At 43.0% G+C, this 19,098-nt stretch overlaps 2 protein-coding genes and 1 long non-coding RNA gene across 5 annotated transcripts; 2 read left to right on the top strand and 1 right to left on the bottom strand.

Moving 5' to 3' along the window:
• Positions 1–6,380: 6,380 nt before the first annotated feature.
• Positions 6,381–12,750, top strand: lrrc42 (leucine rich repeat containing 42). 2 transcript variants are annotated; one of them, XM_071360843.1, is made up of 7 exons: positions 6,381–7,232; positions 7,425–7,556; positions 8,048–8,166; positions 8,429–8,514; positions 10,031–10,144; positions 11,559–11,643; positions 12,118–12,750. In XM_071360843.1, exons 1-7 carry the CDS (start codon positions 6,820–6,822, stop codon positions 12,465–12,467), a joined length of 1,299 nt encoding a protein of 432 aa, XP_071216944.1. In that variant the 5' UTR covers positions 6,381–6,819; the 3' UTR covers positions 12,468–12,750. The 2 variants fall into 2 exon arrangements, with proteins under 2 accessions (XP_071216944.1, XP_071216943.1); XM_071360842.1 differs by having other exon boundaries at positions 6,490–7,232; positions 8,045–8,166.
• Positions 12,321–18,557, bottom strand: LOC139550161 (low-density lipoprotein receptor class A domain-containing protein 1-like). 2 transcript variants are annotated; one of them, XM_071360845.1, is made up of 6 exons: positions 18,328–18,557; positions 18,121–18,160; positions 17,707–17,904; positions 16,143–16,280; positions 13,949–14,077; positions 12,321–13,027 (listed from the first exon to the last, which is right to left on the bottom strand). In XM_071360845.1, exons 1-6 carry the CDS (start codon positions 18,355–18,357, stop codon positions 12,870–12,872), a joined length of 693 nt encoding a protein of 230 aa, XP_071216946.1. In that variant the 5' UTR covers positions 18,358–18,557; the 3' UTR covers positions 12,321–12,869. The 2 variants fall into 2 exon arrangements, with proteins under 2 accessions (XP_071216946.1, XP_071216947.1); XM_071360846.1 differs by having other exon boundaries at positions 17,707–17,856.
• On the top strand, positions 16,659–17,922 carry LOC139550164 (uncharacterized). Its single transcript, XR_011669986.1, has 2 exons — positions 16,659–17,189; positions 17,710–17,922. It is a non-coding gene; the product is annotated as an uncharacterized lncRNA (long non-coding RNA).
• Positions 18,558–19,098: the final 541 nt, after the last annotated feature.

The following is a 19,098-nucleotide window of genomic DNA, read 5'->3' as shown; positions in this document are numbered from 1 at the left end:
GACTGATGTCTTGAGATGTTGCTTCAATATATCCACATCATTCTCCTGCCTCATGATGCCATCTATTTTGTGAAGTGCACCAGTCCCTCCTGCAGCAAAGCACCCCCACAACATGATGCTGCCACCCCCGTGCTTCACAGTTGGGATGGTGTTCTTCGGCTTGCAAGCCTCCCCATTTTTCCTCCAAACATAACGATGGTAATTATGGCCAAACAGTTCTATTTTTGTTTCATCAGACCAGAGGACATTTTTCCAAAATGTACGATCTTTGTCCCCATGTGCAGTTGCAAACCGTAGTCTAGCTTTTTTTTATGGCGGTTTGGGAACAGTGGCTTATTCCTTGCTGAGCAACCTTTCAGGTTATGTCGATATAGGACTCGTTTTACACAAAGCCGTTTTTTTTTATTTTTAAGCGAGACTCCAACCTCAATTTTATCAAAAATCTATCATGTGATTTATCAAACATTTGTTTAAATGATTGACCAAATATAATTGAAAAATAAGTGGTTTATCTTTCTTTTTTTAATAAAAAACAGTTAAGTCACAGGAATGAGCACTGAGTAACAGGGTTGAGCACTGAGTAACAGGGTTGAGCACTGAGTAACAGGGTTGAGCACTGAGTAACAGGGTTGAGCACTGAGTAACAGGGTTGAGCACTGAGTAACAGGAATGAGCACTGAGTAACAGGGTTGAGCACTGAGTAACAGGAATGAGCACTGAGTAACAGGGTTGAGCACTGAGTAACAGGGTTGAGCACTGAGTAACAGGATTGAGCACTGAGTAACAGGATTGAGCACTGAGTAACAGGGTTGAGCACTGAGTAACAGGAATGAGCACTGAGTAACAGGGTTGAGCACTGAGTAACAGGGTTGAGCACTGAGTAACAGGAATGAGCACTGAGTAACAGGAATGAGCACTGAGTAACAGGAATGAGCACTGAGTAAAAGGAATGAGCGCTGAGTAACAGGAATGAGCGCTGAGTAACAGGGTTGAGCACTGAGTAACAGGAATGAGCACTGAGTAAAAGGAATGAGCGCTGAGTAAAAGGAATGAGCACTGAGTAACAGGAATGAGCACTGAGTAACAGGAATGAGCGCTGAGTAAAAGGAATGAGCGCTGAGTAAAAGGAATGAGCGCTGAGTAAAAGGAATGAGCGCTGAGTAAAAGGAATGAGCGCTGAGTAACAGGAATGAGCGCTGAGTAACAGGAATGAGCGCTGAGTAACAGGAATGAGCGCTGAGTAAAAGGAATGAGCGCTGAGTAAAAGGAATGAGCGCTGAGTAAAAGGAATGAGCGCTTGTGTGTGTGAGTGTAACTGGATGTCACAGAACTTCCTTCAATTAAACAAAAGATAAATCAGAGGTCATTATATTTGGCACAAAATATCTTAGTCTAAATAGCAACATAAAAGCAGTAACCACTGTGTGCGTGTATGTGGCTCCTGCCTCTGCACAGTATGGGTTCTCCATCTTCCTCTACAAAAGGCAAGAAAGACAACAAATACAAAAAGATGAGCATATTAAGCAGATCCTCAGATCTCTATATTGACTACCAGTACCTAATATTAACTAGAAAATACAATTTTCTGCATATAAAACACAAAATTCACTTACAAACACAATTGTTTTTCATATAGAATTGCAATAAATGAATGAACAAAAATGTAAGAAACAGTCTCTAGTTTGGCCCAGACTTCATTGTCAATTTCCATGTAACGAGCTTGTACTGAGTGCAAGAGCCATCACTGTAAAAATGGATAGTGGAGACCTCTGGATGTGCACTCTGCACCTGTGTAGACTGCTGCCTGTTGGTGTGATGCTCCGAAGTGGACTGCCTATATTTCTGTGTCGTACTTAGAGGTAATTTTCGGGAAAATCAACATGAATTAAGCATTAATGTGCTTTCAAGCCTTGTTTCAGTGCCCTGTAGTGGGTCGACTGATTAATGATGTTGTAAGTGTGCCTCTTAAACTTGCGCAGCATCAGGTTCAGCTGTTCCAGCAGTTGCTCTTGGGTGGTCAGGAACTCTTTTTTTGATGGTGACTTTGGATGTTCCACCATTGGGGTCATTCTTGTGCTCCTTATCCACAGTTGCCCACTGGACATAAGTCACTTCATTCTTATCATTGTATTGGCTTATCATTGTATGTATACACCTGTCAGCAACGGGCGTGGCTGAAATAGCCAAATCCACTAATTTGAAGGGGTGTCCACATACTTTTGGGGAAAAAGGGTGAGATTTCTTTTATTTTCTAGATAACTAGTAGCTAACTGTTGCTACTCATCTAAAATTATGCTAGCTAGCATAAGGGATTCCATTTCAAGGATGGAGAAATTATTCTATTTGATAGAGCAACATTGTTAGTTTCCCTACAGGCGTTTTATTCTTTAACGGGCTCCCCATATGATTCCAGGCTGTATCACAACCGGCCGTGATTGGGAGTCTTGTAGGGCGGTTGTAATACCTCCATCTGTGTCACCCTATACAAGCACTGCAAAACCTCATACAATACATCCTGTCTGCTCTGGGACACACATGACTTTAAGCTCATCAGTGCTGTACAGGAGGAGTCAGAGCAGATTACTACCCTGTCTGGCCTCACCTCCTCCACCCACTCTACAGCCAATAGTAAGGTCAACAACTCCATTGTGTAAACAAATAAATGATCCGTTGCTCTTTTTGTCACTGCCACTTTATTAAACTCAGGAACACTAAAAGCTGCTCCTGCCCTTCCTGTTTTAGGGTCCTTAGATCCATCTGTGAATATATTAAAGAAAGCCTAGTATTGTGTTCTTAAATGTTCACTTACAAATGAATCTACTCCTTCCTCAACATCTCTTACCCTCTCAAGCAACTCTAGATGTATCCCTGGTTGAGGGAGAAACCAAGGTGGGATAGCAGGAAGAACCACAGAGGGGTTATTAAACTCCCTCCCAAACAACCCCATCTCTCTCATCATGCAATTGCCTATCCACCCAAAGCTTGTATTCAGATTTTGTTCATGTTCCCAGCACTCTAGGAGCATCTTTTTTTTTGTAGGATGTGTAACCTTAAGTCCTTGTAGATTTACCCAATATGTCATGGCTAGCTGTTGTCTTCTTAACTTTAACGGGCATCTCTCCCAACTCTACCTGCATCGCTGCCACCGGAGAGGTCCTAGGTGCTCCACAACAGATTCTTAGGGCTTGGGCCTGGATAACATCTAGCTTTTTTAAAGATGTCTGAGCTGCTGATCCATATCCTATATTTCCATAATCCATTGATGACCTTAACAGCGCCACACCCTTTTTTAAAACTTTAAAAAAAATCTTCTATTTATATATTTTTGTTGTTGTTGTTGTTGGCCCCCCTGAAGTGTGGGTTCGTGTTCCCTGATTAACTCAAAGTTAAGTTCTTGACCACTGACAAGTATTGTGATTCTACATGTAGAATCGGTAGGTTCGTTGCTACTGGATCGGCAACAATGATGTACAGTGGGGAGAACAAGTATTTGATACACTGCCGATTTTGCCGATTTTCCTACTTACAAAGCATGTAGAGGTCTGTAATTTTTATCATAGGTACACTTCAACTGTGAGAGACGGAATCTAAAACAAAAATCCAGAAAATCACATTGTATGATTTTTAAGTAATTCATTTGCATTTTATTGCATGACATAAGTATTTGATAACCTACCAACCAGTAAGAATTCCGGCTCTCACAGATCTGTTAGTTTTTCTTTAAGAAGCCCTCCTGTTCTCCACTCATTACCTGTATTAACTGCACCTGTTTGAACTCGTTACCTGTATAAAAGACACCTGTCCACACACTCAATCAAACAGACTCCAACCTCTCCACAATGGCCAAGACCAGAGAGCTGTGTAAGGACATCAGGGATAAAATTGTAGACCTGCACAAGGCTGGGATGGGCTACAGGACAATAGGCAAGCAGCTTGGTGAGAAGGCAACAACTGTTGGCGCAATTATTAGAAAATAGAAGAAAATAGAAGAAGTTCAAGATGATGGTCAATCACCCTCGGTCTGGGGCTCCATGCAAGATCTCACCTCGTGGGGCATCAATGATCATGAGGAAGGTGAGGGATCAGCCCAGAACTACACGGCAGGACCTGGTCAATGACCTGAAGAGAGCTGGGACCACAGTCTCAAAGAAAACCATTAGTAACACACTACGCCGTCATGGATTAAAGTCCTGCAGCGCACACAAGGTCCCCCTGCTCAAGCAGGCGCATGTCCAGGCCCGTCTGAAGTTTGCCAATGACCATCTGGATGATCCAGAGGAGGAATGGGAGAAGGTCATGTGGTCTGATGATTCAAAAATAGAGCTTTTTGGTCTAAACTCCACTCGCCGTGTTTGGAGGAAGAAGAAGGATGAGTACAACCCCAAGAACACCATCCCAACCGTGAAGCATGGAGGTGGAAACATCATTCTTTGGGGATGCTTTTCTGCAAAGGGGACAGGACGACTGCACCGTATTAAGGGGAGGATGGATAGGGCCATGTATTGCGAGATCTTAGCCAACAACCTCCTTCCCTCAGTAAGAGCATTGATGATGGGTCGTGGCTGGGTCTTCCAGCATGACAACGACCCGAAACACACAGCCAGGGCAACTAAGGAGTGGCTCCGTAAGAAGTATCTCAAGGTCCTGGAGTGGCCTAGCCAGTCTCCAGACCTGAACCCAATAGAAAATCTTTGGAGGGAGCTGAAAGTCCGTATTGCCCAGCGACAGCCCCGAAACCTGAAGGATCTGGAGAAGGTCTGTATGGAGGAGTGGGCCAAAATCCCTGCTGCAGTGTGTGCAAACCTGGTCAAGAACTACAGGAAACGTATGATCTCTGTAATTGCAAACAAAGGATTCTGTACCAAATATTAAGTTCTGCTTTTCTGATGTATCAAATACTTATGTCATGCAATAAAATGCTAATTAATTACTTAAAAATCATACAATGTGATTTTCGGGATTTTTGTTTTAGATTCCGTCTCTCACAGTTGAAGTGTACCTATGATAAAAATTACAGACCTCTACATGCTTTGTAAGTAGGAAAATCTGCAAAATCGGCAGTGTATCAAATACTTGTTCTCCCCACTGTATATAAACCCTGAACTGCTGATGTTATGTATTGGCCATTGAGAGGCTTTACAGCCACCGGTCGGCCATATTGGCTCTCCTTAGTAGGAGCAGTTCTCCATAGGAATACATGGAATTCTACAGTATTTCAATTAAATGTTTCAAGGACAAAACTACATGTATTTTTAGTTGTTGTAGTGGGGACAGTAACATTAGTACAAAAAAATGTGTTTATATATTCGTTTTTATGTTTAGCTTACATAATATAGTTTAAAAGTATGCATTAAGGTGTATGTTATATAATAAACGTGTGAAAAACGAATGTAGACATTAATAAATGCATTTCTCTAGCTATATATACATACAGTACCAGTCAAAAGTTTGGACACACCTACTCATTCAAGTTTTAAAAAATAATAATGTTTTTACTATTTTCTACATTGTAAAAATAATAGTGAAGACATCAAAACTATGAAATAACACATATGGAATCATGTAGTAACCAAAAAAGTGTTTAACAAATCAAAATATACTTGAGATTTGAGATTCTTCAAAGTAGCCACCCTTTGCCTTGTTGACAGTAATGCACACTCTTGGCATTCTCTCAACCAGCTTCATGAGGTAGTCACCTGGAATGCATTTCAATTAACAGGTATGCCTTGTTAAAAATTAAATTGTGGAATTTCTTTCGTTCTTAATGCGTTTGAGCCAATCAGTTGTGTTGTGACAAGGTAGGGGTGGTATACAGAAGATAGCCCTATCTGGTAAAATACCAAGTCCTTATTATGGCAAAAAAGCAAATAGAAACAACAGTCCATCATTACTTTAAGACATGAAGGTCAGTCAATCCGGAACATTTCAAGAACTTTGAAAGTTTCTTCAAGTGCAGTCGCAAAAACCATGAAGCGCTATGATGAAACTGGCTCACATGAGGACCGCCACAGCAAAGGAAGACCCAGAGTTACTTCTGCTGCAGAGGATATGTTAATTTGTTTGTGGCCCCACCCCCATCAACGTTTCTCATCCCTGATCTAGTCCAATGTTCCTCTTAGTTTTCATACATTTTCATTATCTTTTGTAGATAACAAACTTCACTTGAGTTCATGTTAACCTATATTACCTATTCTCAGTTATATAAAAAAAAACGTTATAAGAATCTTTCTGTTTGGACGTTAAATGACGAGACAGAGGCATTGATGCGAGTAAGCAGTCTTGTTCAGTACATTGCAACACTTCCGGGTATCGCAAGCACAGCGGTAAAAACACTGGAGTTGCAGTAATTAACATTTACCAACAGGTGGCTTCACTATGCCATTTTACACCCTTAACACTTTCTTTCCTATGACTGTTAAATCTTTCAACTGACTTTTCTACCTATTACTGAGTTTATAATACAACTCTAGTTTATAGTTAAGTCCTCTTTTATTTGTTGTCTTTAGTAACTTATCTCTTGTCTTTTGTGAGTTTTGTTGTATGTTGAAATATTGTTGTACTAAATTGACGGAGCAAAAGTTTTTTTCCTTCCTCATTAATTGTAGGTTATCAACGTGAGGGACCTTTATTGTGAAGGACGAAATAATACCCTAGACGTCATTTTAGACAGGCCCAGTTCAGCCAGAATTATTAACGGAAGCTGGCGGCAGAATCGAACATCTCGTTAGTTAACTTTTTGGATAAAACGACTTGATGGTTAGCTACTGTAACTAGATGAATGGTGTGGAAAGACGTTAATTCGTAGTAAAGTCTTATAAAATGGGCGACCTTGACTCTGGCATAGTATACGTACGCGAGAGAGGACAGCTTCGTCGCGTCAATAACATTGTGCTCGCGGAGACGAAGCCGCATTCATCATCCTCATCATCATCACACAGAACAACAAACCCTCTGGCGTTGAAAAAGGAGCATTTCGTCTTCACCTATAACAAAGAAGGCAGTTTGAAGTACACTGCCAAATCCCTCTACGACATATCTCTGCTGTTTGTAGCGTACAACATCAACCATGTCGATTCTCTCGAAGGATTTCCTGAACAAGTAGGGGACAGACTCTTCGCGGCCGCGGAGGAAAAGCAGATATTTTCAGATCCTGATGCAGCCCCTAAGGCTCTGCAGTTGTTCAGTGATGCATACGGGGACATAGTGCTCGGGTCACTTTGTTTACGGCATAGGTAAGGCAGTATTGGCAGGGGACAAAGCTTGGTTATAAACACCTGCCATGCCACATTGTAGCTAGCCTACTTACCCCACCTTTACCACCAACATTATGTAACCTTCAACCTACAGCCCATTTAGGAACTTGCGATGCACTTCATTGACAGTTCATACATGGGCTGGCTGCCTGTTGCCTTATTTCCGTACAGGTTTCCCTTGCTGTCTGAAAAGCTGGAAGAGATCAAAACGTTTCATAGTCTGAAGTGCCTGGATCTCTTTGGCTGCAGACTGGGAGACAGCCACGACATCTTCCAACATCTCACATCAGATGCATTGTCCAGGTATGAATACATTTTTTTTGTTCTATTGTACAGTACAATGCCTAATTAATTCACTGAGGCTGGACTGCAAGTGTGTGATTGACCCTGACGTGTCTTTAGCAGGCAGATTTAAAATGGTTCTGGGTGGTGGTTCGCCTAACCATATTGGGCTCCTGAGTGGCACTGCATGTCAGAGCTAGAGGTGTCACTACAGACCCTGGTTCGATTCTGGGCTGTATCACAACCGGCCGTAATTGGGAGTCCCATAGGGTGACGCACAATTGGCCCAGCGTCGTCCGGGTTAGGCTGTCATTGTAAATAAGAATTTGTACTTAACTAACTTGCCTTGTTTAAATGAAATAACCCCCAATCGTAACCTCAACCAATTTAGGTCTCTATGCCTAAGCTTTCGATGTGCGTGCTGAGTATCCACCTCCTTGTAAAGTTAGTCCTGTGTCTGTCTCACCAGCAGCCTGGTCCAATTGTAGTTTTCCTCTCCTTTTTCTCAGTAGCCTGGTCCAGCTGTCCATTGGTGGTAACAGCCTGTCAGACCAGGGTCTCCAGAGACTGACAGCCCCTGTCAGGATGATGAGGAGGGGGCTGAGACACCTACAGATACTGGACCTGTCCTGTGAGTAGTCTGTTATGGGGGAATCTCAATAGTATAGCATGGCTTCCTAGTCTCATCCTTAGTTATTTGCACGGCTAGGAAGGAAATCTGAATCGTGAAAGCAGATTGTTCTTAGGGATGGCATACATGTTTCATGATTTCATCTGTCCTGTTCTTTCCAGCTAGTGAAGATGGAGGGGAGACAAGGACAGGACGTCTTAGATGGTCCAGGGGACCCACAGCATAGCTCTAAACCAGTTGTTTTCACTTCTCTTTCCAACAGACAACCCGATCACTGAGAAGGCAGTTGGATATCTCACATGCCTCCCAAAGCTACAAGGTCTTGATGTATCAGGAACTAACATAAAGGTGAGAAGGTTTTGACTCTGTACTTCTCCCTGTCACAAGACCAGGGCTCCAGACTAACATTTTCCCCTGGTGGTACTGGTGCATCTAAGTTTTTCAGTTGGGTGGCACCAGCCTATGCACGTAATAGAACATTTTAGTATATAAAGTAATTCAGTGCTTTATTAAAAAGTGTAGTAGACTACAATAATTACATTTTGTCATTTTCATGTTGTGATTTAAAATATTCTAGGGATTGTCATGCATTTTGACTTGACAAATTAGGCTATTTGTTATATTTTACTGTTAAAATAGAGCTCCAGAAATGTCTGTAATTTTTTGGGCGGGGTTTAATAGAGATGAGTTAGCATGCGTCTTTTTTAAATTATTTTTATTTGACCCCTTTTTTCTCCCCAATTTTGTGGTACCCAATTGGTAGTAGTTACAGTCTTGTCTCATCGCTGCAACTCCCGTACGGACTCAGCTGCGACAGAGCCTGGGCTCGAACCCAGAATCTCTGGTGGCACAGCTAGCACTGCGATGCTGTGCCTTAGACCACTGTGCCACCCGGGAGGCGAATTAGCCTGCATGTTAATGCGCACTAATATCGTAGGCTAATTTTAATTGGGGCTAATTCACCACCTGAGTAAGTGAAAAAACATTAGTAAGATCGCTGACGCTAACTCTAAAGATATTACCCACTGCTAGTAGCCATGTGGTCCCGTGTGGCTCAGTTGGTAGAGCATGGCGCTTGCAACGCCAGGGTTGTGGGTTCATTCCCCACGGGGGGACCAGGATGAATATGTATGAACTTTCCAATTTGTAAGTCGCTCTGGATAAGAGCGTCTGCTAAATGACTTAAATGTAAATGTTAAATGTAAATGTATTCATCTAACAGTACATTTTGAATGTCTCAAATGTTGTAGCCTATTGCCCAATGAGGCCTATGCAATCCCAGTGAGGCAGGCCTATGCAATCCCAGTGAGGCCAATACGCATTTCGCATGGTCCGTATCTCAAAGCCATATCAAATATGTTGGTTGTAAAATAGTTGCTATTGAGAGCTGAGGAAAAAAATAACCTACAGGAAGCTGACCCTCCTTTCTTCAACAGTGACAACATGATAGCTGTGTTTTCCGTAGGATAGGATTTTGAAATGTTATACAATCAGAACACTTTTTTTGTTGTTGCCCGGAGCATTTTATTTCCCGGGAGAGGGAGCGTGGCTCGCTGGTACACAGCAGCAGGCCCCAGGGAAAAGGGACAGGCAGACACTTTTTCATTACAGGAATAATGTACTACTTTACTGTTTGACCAAATCCATGGTTTTAGCTTTCTATAAAATAAGATGTTTTTGAGTGAGGTGACCATGTAAAATGAGCAGCTCGCACCGCCAGGAGCCCGACACAACACCATAGCTAAGATTCTATTCTGACCCTAACTGACCTCCTTTGTTTCCTGTCTGTAACATGTCTTCCACAAGATGGCACCACTGATCCCTGACAGAACTGAGGGTGAAATGTATACTATTTGATTCCCAGGTTGGCCCGTCATTCAAGCAGACCGTGAGGAACAGCATTGGATTGGTCCTGTCTGAGAAACTACTGGAGGCCTTCGACCACTCCTGTTGTAAAACACAAGGCTGGGCAGAACAGGTAACACTCCTGCTGTAAAACACAAGGCTGGGCAGAACAGGTAACACTCCTGTTGTAAAACACAAGGCTGGGCAGAACAGGTAACGCTCCTGTTGTAAAACACAAGGCTGGGCAGAACAGGTAACGCTCCTGTTGTAAAACACAAGGCTGGGCAGAACAGGTAACGCTCCTGTTGTAAAACACAAGGCTGGGCAGAACAGGTAACACTCCTGTTGTGAAACACAAGGCTGGGGCAGAACAGGTAACACTCCTGCTGTAAAACACAAGGCTGGGCAGAACAGGTAACGCTCCTGTTGTAAAACACAAGGCTGGGCAGAACAGGTAACGCTCCTGTTGTAAAACACAAGGCTGGGCAGCAGAACAGCGTACACAGCTTCCTCTGTTGTAAAACACAAGGCTGGGCAGAACAGGTAACGCTCCTGTTGTAAAACACAAGGCTGGGCAGAACAGGTAACACTCCTGTTGTGAAACACAAGGCTGGGGCAGAACAGGTAACACTCCTGCTGTAAAACACAAGGCTGGGCAGAACAGGTAACACTCCTGTTGTAAAACACAAGGCTGGGCAGAACAGGTAACACTCCTGCTGTAAAACACAAGGCTGGGCAGAACAGGTAACGCTCCTGCTGTAAAACACAAGGCTGGGCAGAACAGGTAACACTCCTGCTGTAAAACACAAGGCTGGGCAGAACAGGTAACACTCCTGCTGTAAAACACAAGGCTGAGCAGAACAGGTAACACTCCTGCTGTAAAACACAAGGCTGGGCAGAACAGGTAACGCTCCTGTTGTAAAACACAAGGCTGGGCAGAACAGGTAACACTCCTGTTGTAAAACACAAGGCTGGGCAGAACAGGTAACACTCCTGTTGTAAAACACAAGGCTGGGCAGAACAGGTAACACTCCTGCTGTAAAACACAAGGCTGGGCAGAACAGGTAACACTCCTGTTGTAAAACACAAGGCTGGGCAGAACAGGTAACGCTCCTGCTGTAAAACACAAGGCTGGGCAGAACAGGTAACACTCCTGCTGTAAAACACAAGGCTGGGCAGAACAGGTAACGCTCCTGTTGTAAAACACAAGGCTGGGCAGAACAGGTAACGCTCCTGTTGTAAAACACAAGGCTGGGCAGAACAGGTAACGCTCCTGTTGTAAAACACAAGGCTGGGCAGAACAGGTAACACTCCTGTTGTAAAACACAAGGCTGGGCAGAACAGGTAACGCTCCTGCTGTAAAACACAAGGCTGGGCAGAACAGGTAACGCTCCTGTTGTAAAACACAAGGCTGGGCAGAACAGGTAACACTCCTGCTGTAAAACACAAGGCTGGGCAGAACAGGTAACACTCCTGCTGTTAAAAAAAACACATTTATGGTACTAAAGTAGTTTATTGATAACTTGTTTCATGTGTGTTTGTGACAGGTAGTAAACCGGTGGGAGTTGAGTGCGACAGAACGGCCCAAACTAAAGAAGATCCAAGAGTCAAGAACATCAGCTATTCGCTTTTGTAAGTGTTAACATCCTTTTTATATTTACATCACTATTTTAATGAAAGACCATTTTTAAAGCTAACCAGGTCCGGATCTGTGTGTTCTTTAGCCAAATCGGACAGTCGTAGCCATGCCATACATGTTAGGGGAATTGGCTATAAGCACATTCCGATCTAAACCAGGCTATTTTCTAAGCTAGTCTGTCTGCAGTGGCCAGTTTGGTGCTGTTTTTATAAACCAGATCTGACTGTCAGTACAGGTGCTGTTTTTATAAACCAGATCTGGCTGTCAGTACAGGTGCTGTTTTTATAAACCAGATCTGGCTGTCAGTACAGGTGCTGTTTTTATAAACCAGATCTGGCTGTCAGTACAGGTGCTGTTTTTATAAACCAGATCTGACTGTCAGTACAGGTGCTGTTTTTATAAACCAGATCTGGCTGTCAGTACAGGTGCTGTTGTTGTAAACAAGACAAATACTATTTGCTCTTCAGTTGGCAGAGAGAAGTTTGTCCGAGGAATCCTGAGCGCATCACCTCTGATCCAGGATAAAGAACAAGACAAAACCAGGGAGAGGATACATTTGTATAAACCAGCAACAAGCACACACACACATCAGAGCCAATGCACAGGGGCTAAAAGAGGACAAATTAAGCACTCGTCACTCAACAGCATTGAAATCGCAGGGTCCACCAACGGACATGTAAAACCCTGTTCACAGAACAAGAAGAGGCCTGGTGAACAGCAGGTCGGGGACAGTGGTCATCACAGCCCTCCTGTTAAACGTGCTTCTTCATCACCAGCTCTCACAGCAGGCGATTTGGATCTACTCAACAGTTACTGATGCTTTGTCTCCTCCGTAGCCGAGGTCCACAGTCCCCAAATGTATGTGTGTGGGGGGCGTGACAATGCACTGCTCAATTTGAACTCTTCCTGATGTCATGCATCCAGAAGAGTTCAGCTTCCACCTCTAGTTTAGCTTTGGTGGTTTTTGTTTTGTTTGTTTAAGTGGACCCCAAGCACTCCTTAGATGGAAGAACATTTGGGAGTGTTTTCTTAGTCAATCTGCAGCTTATTTACGTTTTTAACTTTTTACAAATAAAATTATAATGTTTTATTTATTGTGACTGTTCCCAAGATTCTGATCATTGGCGTGGATCCAGTCTCTGATGAGAGAATGTTCACATGGCCGGAGTATAGACCTTCGATTTGGTTCAGAGATTAGGGGATGGATGTGGCAGTTAGCCTAGCAGGTTAAACTTTTGGGGCAGGTGTACTCGTCAGACCAGTCGTAGCAGTGCTGGCGTCCATCACGGCATAGACAGCGAGGGATGCAGGAACAGTACTGGAAGTCCACTGGTATGCAGGGCCACCAGTACACACCACAGGGGGCACAGCCAGCATCTGTAGAGAGGAGATGAGAAGCACAGGCCAACTCTCCGTCACTGTGTGTGTCTGAATATAGGAGGTTGGTAAACACAGTCTATTACATACAATTTGATACTTAAATAATGTCTTGTTGAAGAAAAACTTATTCCAAGGATCAGATAGATAATTTTCCTTTTTTTAAAAAGCGTTTAAGCAATTACAAGGAAGTTAACTCTCCAGATATACTGGGGAGGAACATAAAAATATACAAATGATCTAGTCATTTACACAAAGTACTGCTTACGTGAGCGATAAGGGTTCCTTCGCTCTACTCCCTTTTTAAAGCATTAAAACAAATAAAAGCAGGTTGTAACCAGTTTTCATAGCCCACGTGTCTTAAGATAGCGGAGTTAATACAATGGTGACAGTCTAAACAGACAGAACAAGAGTTCAGCCTGGTTGCTAAGGAGACAATAAAGAATCCCTCCTTTGTGTACGAAGAGGTTACTGGACAGCAGGGGAAACAACCAGTGAGTAGCACCATTCAACTCAAGCATTTTTGTACCATTTAGACCATAACATGTACTCCCGCTAACCTGGCGATTTTTATATATATATATAAATATATCTGGTACTATCCCCAAGGTTTGGAATGCGGCCCATGTACTCCCCCCTTCACAAAGGTGGTGACCCTTGTCACCTAAATAATTACTGCCCAATTTCTAACCGTTCTTGCCTAGCATCGCAGTGCTAGAGACGTCACTACAGACCCTGGTTCGATCCCGGGCTGTATCACAACCGGCCATGATCGGGAGTCTTATAGGTCGGCGCACAATTGGCCCGGGGTAGGCTGTCATTTTGTAAATAAGAATTTGTTCTTAACTGACTTGCCTACTTAAATATGACGGTAATCTGTATGCGACGACAACAGCATTAAACTTGAATAATACAACTCACAAGGCCCAATCTCATCAGAGCAGTCGCCACAGTCGTTGAAGTTGTTACACTTCTTGTCAGTAAAGACCCAGAACTGAGGGTTTCCACATCGAAACACAAGATCATCTGGAAGGTTGTTGGGGAGATCACCTGAAAGGAAAAGTATGGACATGTTTACTTAGAGCAGAGGATCTCAACCTGAGGTTCTAGTCCCCCCGAGGTTCTAGTCCCCCCGAGGTTCTAGTCCCCCCGAGGTTCTAGTCCCCCCCGAGGTTCTAGTCCCCCCCGAGGTTCTAGTCCCCCCGAGGTTCTAGTCCCCCTGAGGTTCTTAACCCAACTAAGGTCCTTAGGAAAATGAATAGTATTGGTTTTGCTAATAGCTGCTTTACTGAGGAAAGGTTTTTTCTTACAATAGCTAGGTTTACATCCAATTGGCGACAGATTTTCATGCAAATATTCTAGAATCTGCATAAAGAAAATATGCGCATTTTCCCAACAGTGGTGTGATTCCACCAAACTGACTTGTTGCTGATAAATCAGTACCTGATGGCGCAGGGTACATAAAATGTACCTTTTCGCCTAAATTTTCTTGTACCAAATAAAATAATCTGTAGTTCAATATGTTTCCGTCACATTTTCAATTCTACCGATAATTTTGTCAGACTGTTAAATAGAAAATGTGCTTACTCTGGTCCACTAGCGGTTCTGGGGGGGGGGGGGGGGGCAGTGCCCCTGTGACAACAATTTTGGACCCCCTTGTGGTCCCTCTAATGTGGAGAATGAAATCATTTTCACATAATACATTTTTGCTATCGTTCTTTTTTTACATCGTTTATTAGACAGTGGCAACGATGATGATTATGAACATGGTCTTTTGCCTGCTACTGCCTGCAATGCAGTGAAGAAAACGATATGACAACAATAACGTCTAATGTAACTGGCACCTCTAACAGTACAACTGGCCCCAGCTTGATCCCCCCAGTTGAAATGGTCTAGAACCGCCACTGGTCTTGCAGCCGGTCTTGGCATATGCGCTCTAGCCAAGAGTTCACAGTGACAGTGCGGGTAGACTAGTCTACGTGATGAGATTATGGATAAAAGCAAAACTATTTTTATTTGTCAAATGGCAGTCGAGCATCGATCATCATGTCACCAGAATAAGACCCTCGATATTTATTAGATAGGAGCAAAAAAGATTACGGTGCATTTTCACCACCCTGTGAAGTTTATCATAATTTATTCCACTTGTAGCCTAATGAATCCCCGAGCTGACAAGGTAAAAAATCTGTCGTTCTGCCCCTGAACAAGGCAGTTAAACCCACTGTTCCCCGGTAGGCCGTCATGGTAAATAAAAATGTGTTCTTAACTGACTTGCCTGGTTAAATCAAGGTTACAGACACCACACTGACCAAAACGTTTTGTTTGCGTTTACTTATGTCCCCATTACCAGTAAAACAATCAAAACCTATTCCTTTCACTTACTTGCTGCGCTGTTTCGTTGTTCATTTGTTCAGTCATTTCATTCTCAACCATGATTTCTATGGAACGCTGTTTGGGTCTTTTCGTGTCAAAAAATATACGTCAAATAGAACCTGAATATGACTGCACGTCACATAATTTAACGCGTTCATACCTTTTTTTTACGTAGTTATTACACATTGATTACACTATCACTCGTAGTGATAGTAATACGCACCTACAGTGCTTGTCATAAAAAAAGCTAGCTAGCTCATGGATGCAAACTATGTTTATTTTTATTTAACTAGGCAAGTCAGTTAAGAACACATTTTTATTTACAATGACGGCCTACCCCGGCCAAAACTGGACGATGCTGGGCCAATTGTGCGCCGCCCTATGGGACTCCCAATCATGGCCGGATGTGATACAGCCTGGATTCAAACCAGAGACTGTAATGACGCCTCTTGCACTGAGATGCAATGCCTTAGACCGCTGCGTCCGTGTATGTGTTAACTATTTAACTGTACTAGAATGCTTAAAAGGCTGCTAAAATGTTTTATATCGGTTATCGGTATCAGAGTTTTTTTTTGGCAAGGAAAATATCGGATATCGACCAAAAATGTCATATCGGTACATCACTTATTACTCATGTGTTTTTTAATGATCGTGTTTGATACAATTTATAAAATAAAGGTTAAATAAAAATAAATTATTAAAATGACAAATAAATAAGAACATTATTGGAACGGTGACTAACTGCACAAGTGTGTGTCCTCATCGGCTCCTTTGGGGCAGGTCATGACCCCGTTACAGAGGTCAGAGGGCGGGATACAGGTCACTCTGTCGTCACACAGGAAGCCTGTCGCATTGTCCGCTGTCCTGCAGACACGGTTTACTACAAGGGGACATTACAAACGCTCATTACTAGAACTGGGGGTCAGTATCCACAAAGCATCAGAGTATTATCATGGATCTAGGATCAGTTAGACCTTTTAGACCATAATGAAAGAACGGGGGGGGGGCTGATCTTACATCAGTACTCTTACTCTGAGATGTTTTATGAATAGGGCCCCAAGTCTTCACAACAAATAGGCCTACAAACCCAGGATATCACCGAAGGGTAGTATTTACTGCCATCTTGTGTCAGATATCAGTAACTGCATACAATAACACTCCATTACATGGATAAACAAGACAACAGTAAACATGTCGTCCCCTACGAATGATGCAGCCCCCCCCCCCCCCCCCCTCCTTGGGCCAATCAGTGTAATTTTGTAACTGACAGATATCTATGGCAAGACTCATCATTTACCAAAGTTGTCAAAACCAGACTAGTGGTGTCTGAGATATCACGTGGGTTAGCTAGACTCGTTTCCCTAAGCATGTGCGCCACATTTCAACCCTGAGTCAAACACATCGAGATATGAACACGTGACTGTTATAGTGCCACCGTGTGGTTGATATGAATGTTATTGCATATGTTGAGTCTTGACAGTGTTTGCAATATGTGTACCAACTTTATTTACAAAATGAATATCCTTGACTTCTTTATGTGCCAGACCACGCCAATGTTGTTTTTAAGTACTAGTCTGGAAAATATTGCGTTGAGAGACCTTTGTCCAAAGATGGCACATGTCAAGTTTCGTGCAGATCGGACATTCGGTGCCAGAAGAGTAGCGTTTTAAGTGTTTTTCACAAAATTCTAAATGGCGAAACTCCATCAATGGCGGACCGTATGGGTCCCTGAGTCAAATGTGCTCCTTGTGAGGAGAGGGACTTATGTGGATTTCATGACTCAAACAGGGTGAGTGGTGTGACCTTTCAAAGTTAGCATTTTCAATCTCTTTGTTATGAACTGGGTGGTTCAAGCCCTGAATGCTGATCGTCTAACAGCCGTGGTATATCAGACCGTATACCACGGGCATGACAAAACACTTATTTTTACTGCTCTAATTACGTTGGTAAACAGTTTACAATAGCAATAAGGCACCTCGGGGGGTTTGTGGTATATGGCCAATATACCACGGCTAAGGGCTGTGTCCAGGCACTCAGCGTTGCGTCGTGTGTAAGAACAGCCCTTAGCCGTGGTATATTGGTCATATACCACACCCCCTCGGGACCTATTGCTTAATTAAAGTGCCACCATCTGGCCAATCAGTGTGATTTTGTAAAACATGCACCATTCACCCAAGTTTTGCCAGAATCGTGCCATTGCTGTCTGAGATATCGTGTGTGACTAATGTACTAATGGACATATCCACAGTCCCCTCCTCGATAATAGTGATCCAGCAGAGAAAGACCAGTGTGTTTATTTATCTTACCAGGAGGTGATTTGGGGATCCCAAAGACCAGAGTGAGTATAACCCCTACTACAGCCAGGACTGTTCCTACAGTTAGTATTATACTGGAGAGACAGACAGCTCGTCTGCTGCAGCACCGACAGCAAGGCCTGCAGCACTCTCCACAGCAGTCTGTGGACAGACAGACAGGAGAAAGACCACAGCACTCTCCACAGCAGTCTGTGGACAGACAGACGGGAGAAAGACCACAGCCCAGCGACAGATCCTGTACAAGTCTATAGTTATTTCTCAAATGGCATCCTATGCTCCGTTTAGTACACTTCTTTTGGCCAAAGCCCTGTGTGCATCATACCGTAACCATAACGTGTACCATAATTGGACCACACATTAAAGCACACCATTTCTAGGTGATGATAGACAAATCATTTGTCTTACCTTTATCAGGTGACCCCAATGAAAGGTCATCAAACAGTCTCTGACATGGAATAGAAAAGTGATACATTTTAAGTCGCAGGAAATATTTTCCAACATGGAGGAAATCGTTGTTTCCGTATTGATGAAATTAAAATGATTCCATGGATGTTTACAAAAAAAACACTATTGTTACAAATTCCGTTCCAACGGACACTTCTGAGACATTACCTGCTGTGGGTGGGTCCGGTTAGATTTCATGTTGCAGCTCTTCAATATTCCCTATTCAACATATCTAAGCACTACTAAAGCACAGCTAAACTAGTCGCATAATACCATTATGGTAGGTAATTCTAGGTAGGTTGATAGGTTCAGTGATAGTTACTTGGTTACCATTGAGGCATTGTGGAAACAACAGTTTCCCCTCAGTCACCTCACGCCAGCTCAGACATGCCCACAGTGACAAAGGTAAACAGAATCTATCCTTAAACAGTGGGCCATGCCCATGTTAATAATAAACTGGGCACCAAGGCTCAGTGGACTGAAGTCTGAATGGGGCAATAGTTCTAAATCAGTTTTTAGTGGTTTGTTTATAGTCACTTAGAAACTTAAAAGCCTTTGAATTGTTCTTTGCCATAGCTACTGTGTGTTTGAGGGTTTACGGTTGACCTAACAGTCAATATGGGAATACGGCTTTAAAGGAAATGCTAGGTATTGGAGGTATCACTATCAAAATAATGTTTAGACGAGCATTAAAAGAGAATTGGAATTGGATTTTCAGTGTACTTCCTGAATTGACTGGCATTGAAATGGAATTGAGCCCAACTCTGATCTCCGCCATGTTGGTTTGGCCCCTAGATGTTAAGATGTTAGACTGATCCAGCCTCTTCCTCCAGCTTGGAGGGGATGACCAGAGAGGATGCTGGGTAAGGGGTCAGCAGCTTGTGGTCCTTGGCGTACTCCATGTCTCCATTGATACTCAGTTTCTACAAAGACGGAAAA

This window comes from Salvelinus alpinus, chromosome 23 (genome assembly GCF_045679555.1).
Source record: "Salvelinus alpinus chromosome 23, SLU_Salpinus.1, whole genome shotgun sequence".
Lineage (NCBI taxonomy): Eukaryota > Metazoa > Chordata > Actinopteri > Salmoniformes > Salmonidae > Salvelinus > Salvelinus alpinus.
The sequence above is the reverse complement of the archived record's forward strand: the minus strand, read 5'-3'. Positions and strand labels throughout refer to the sequence as shown.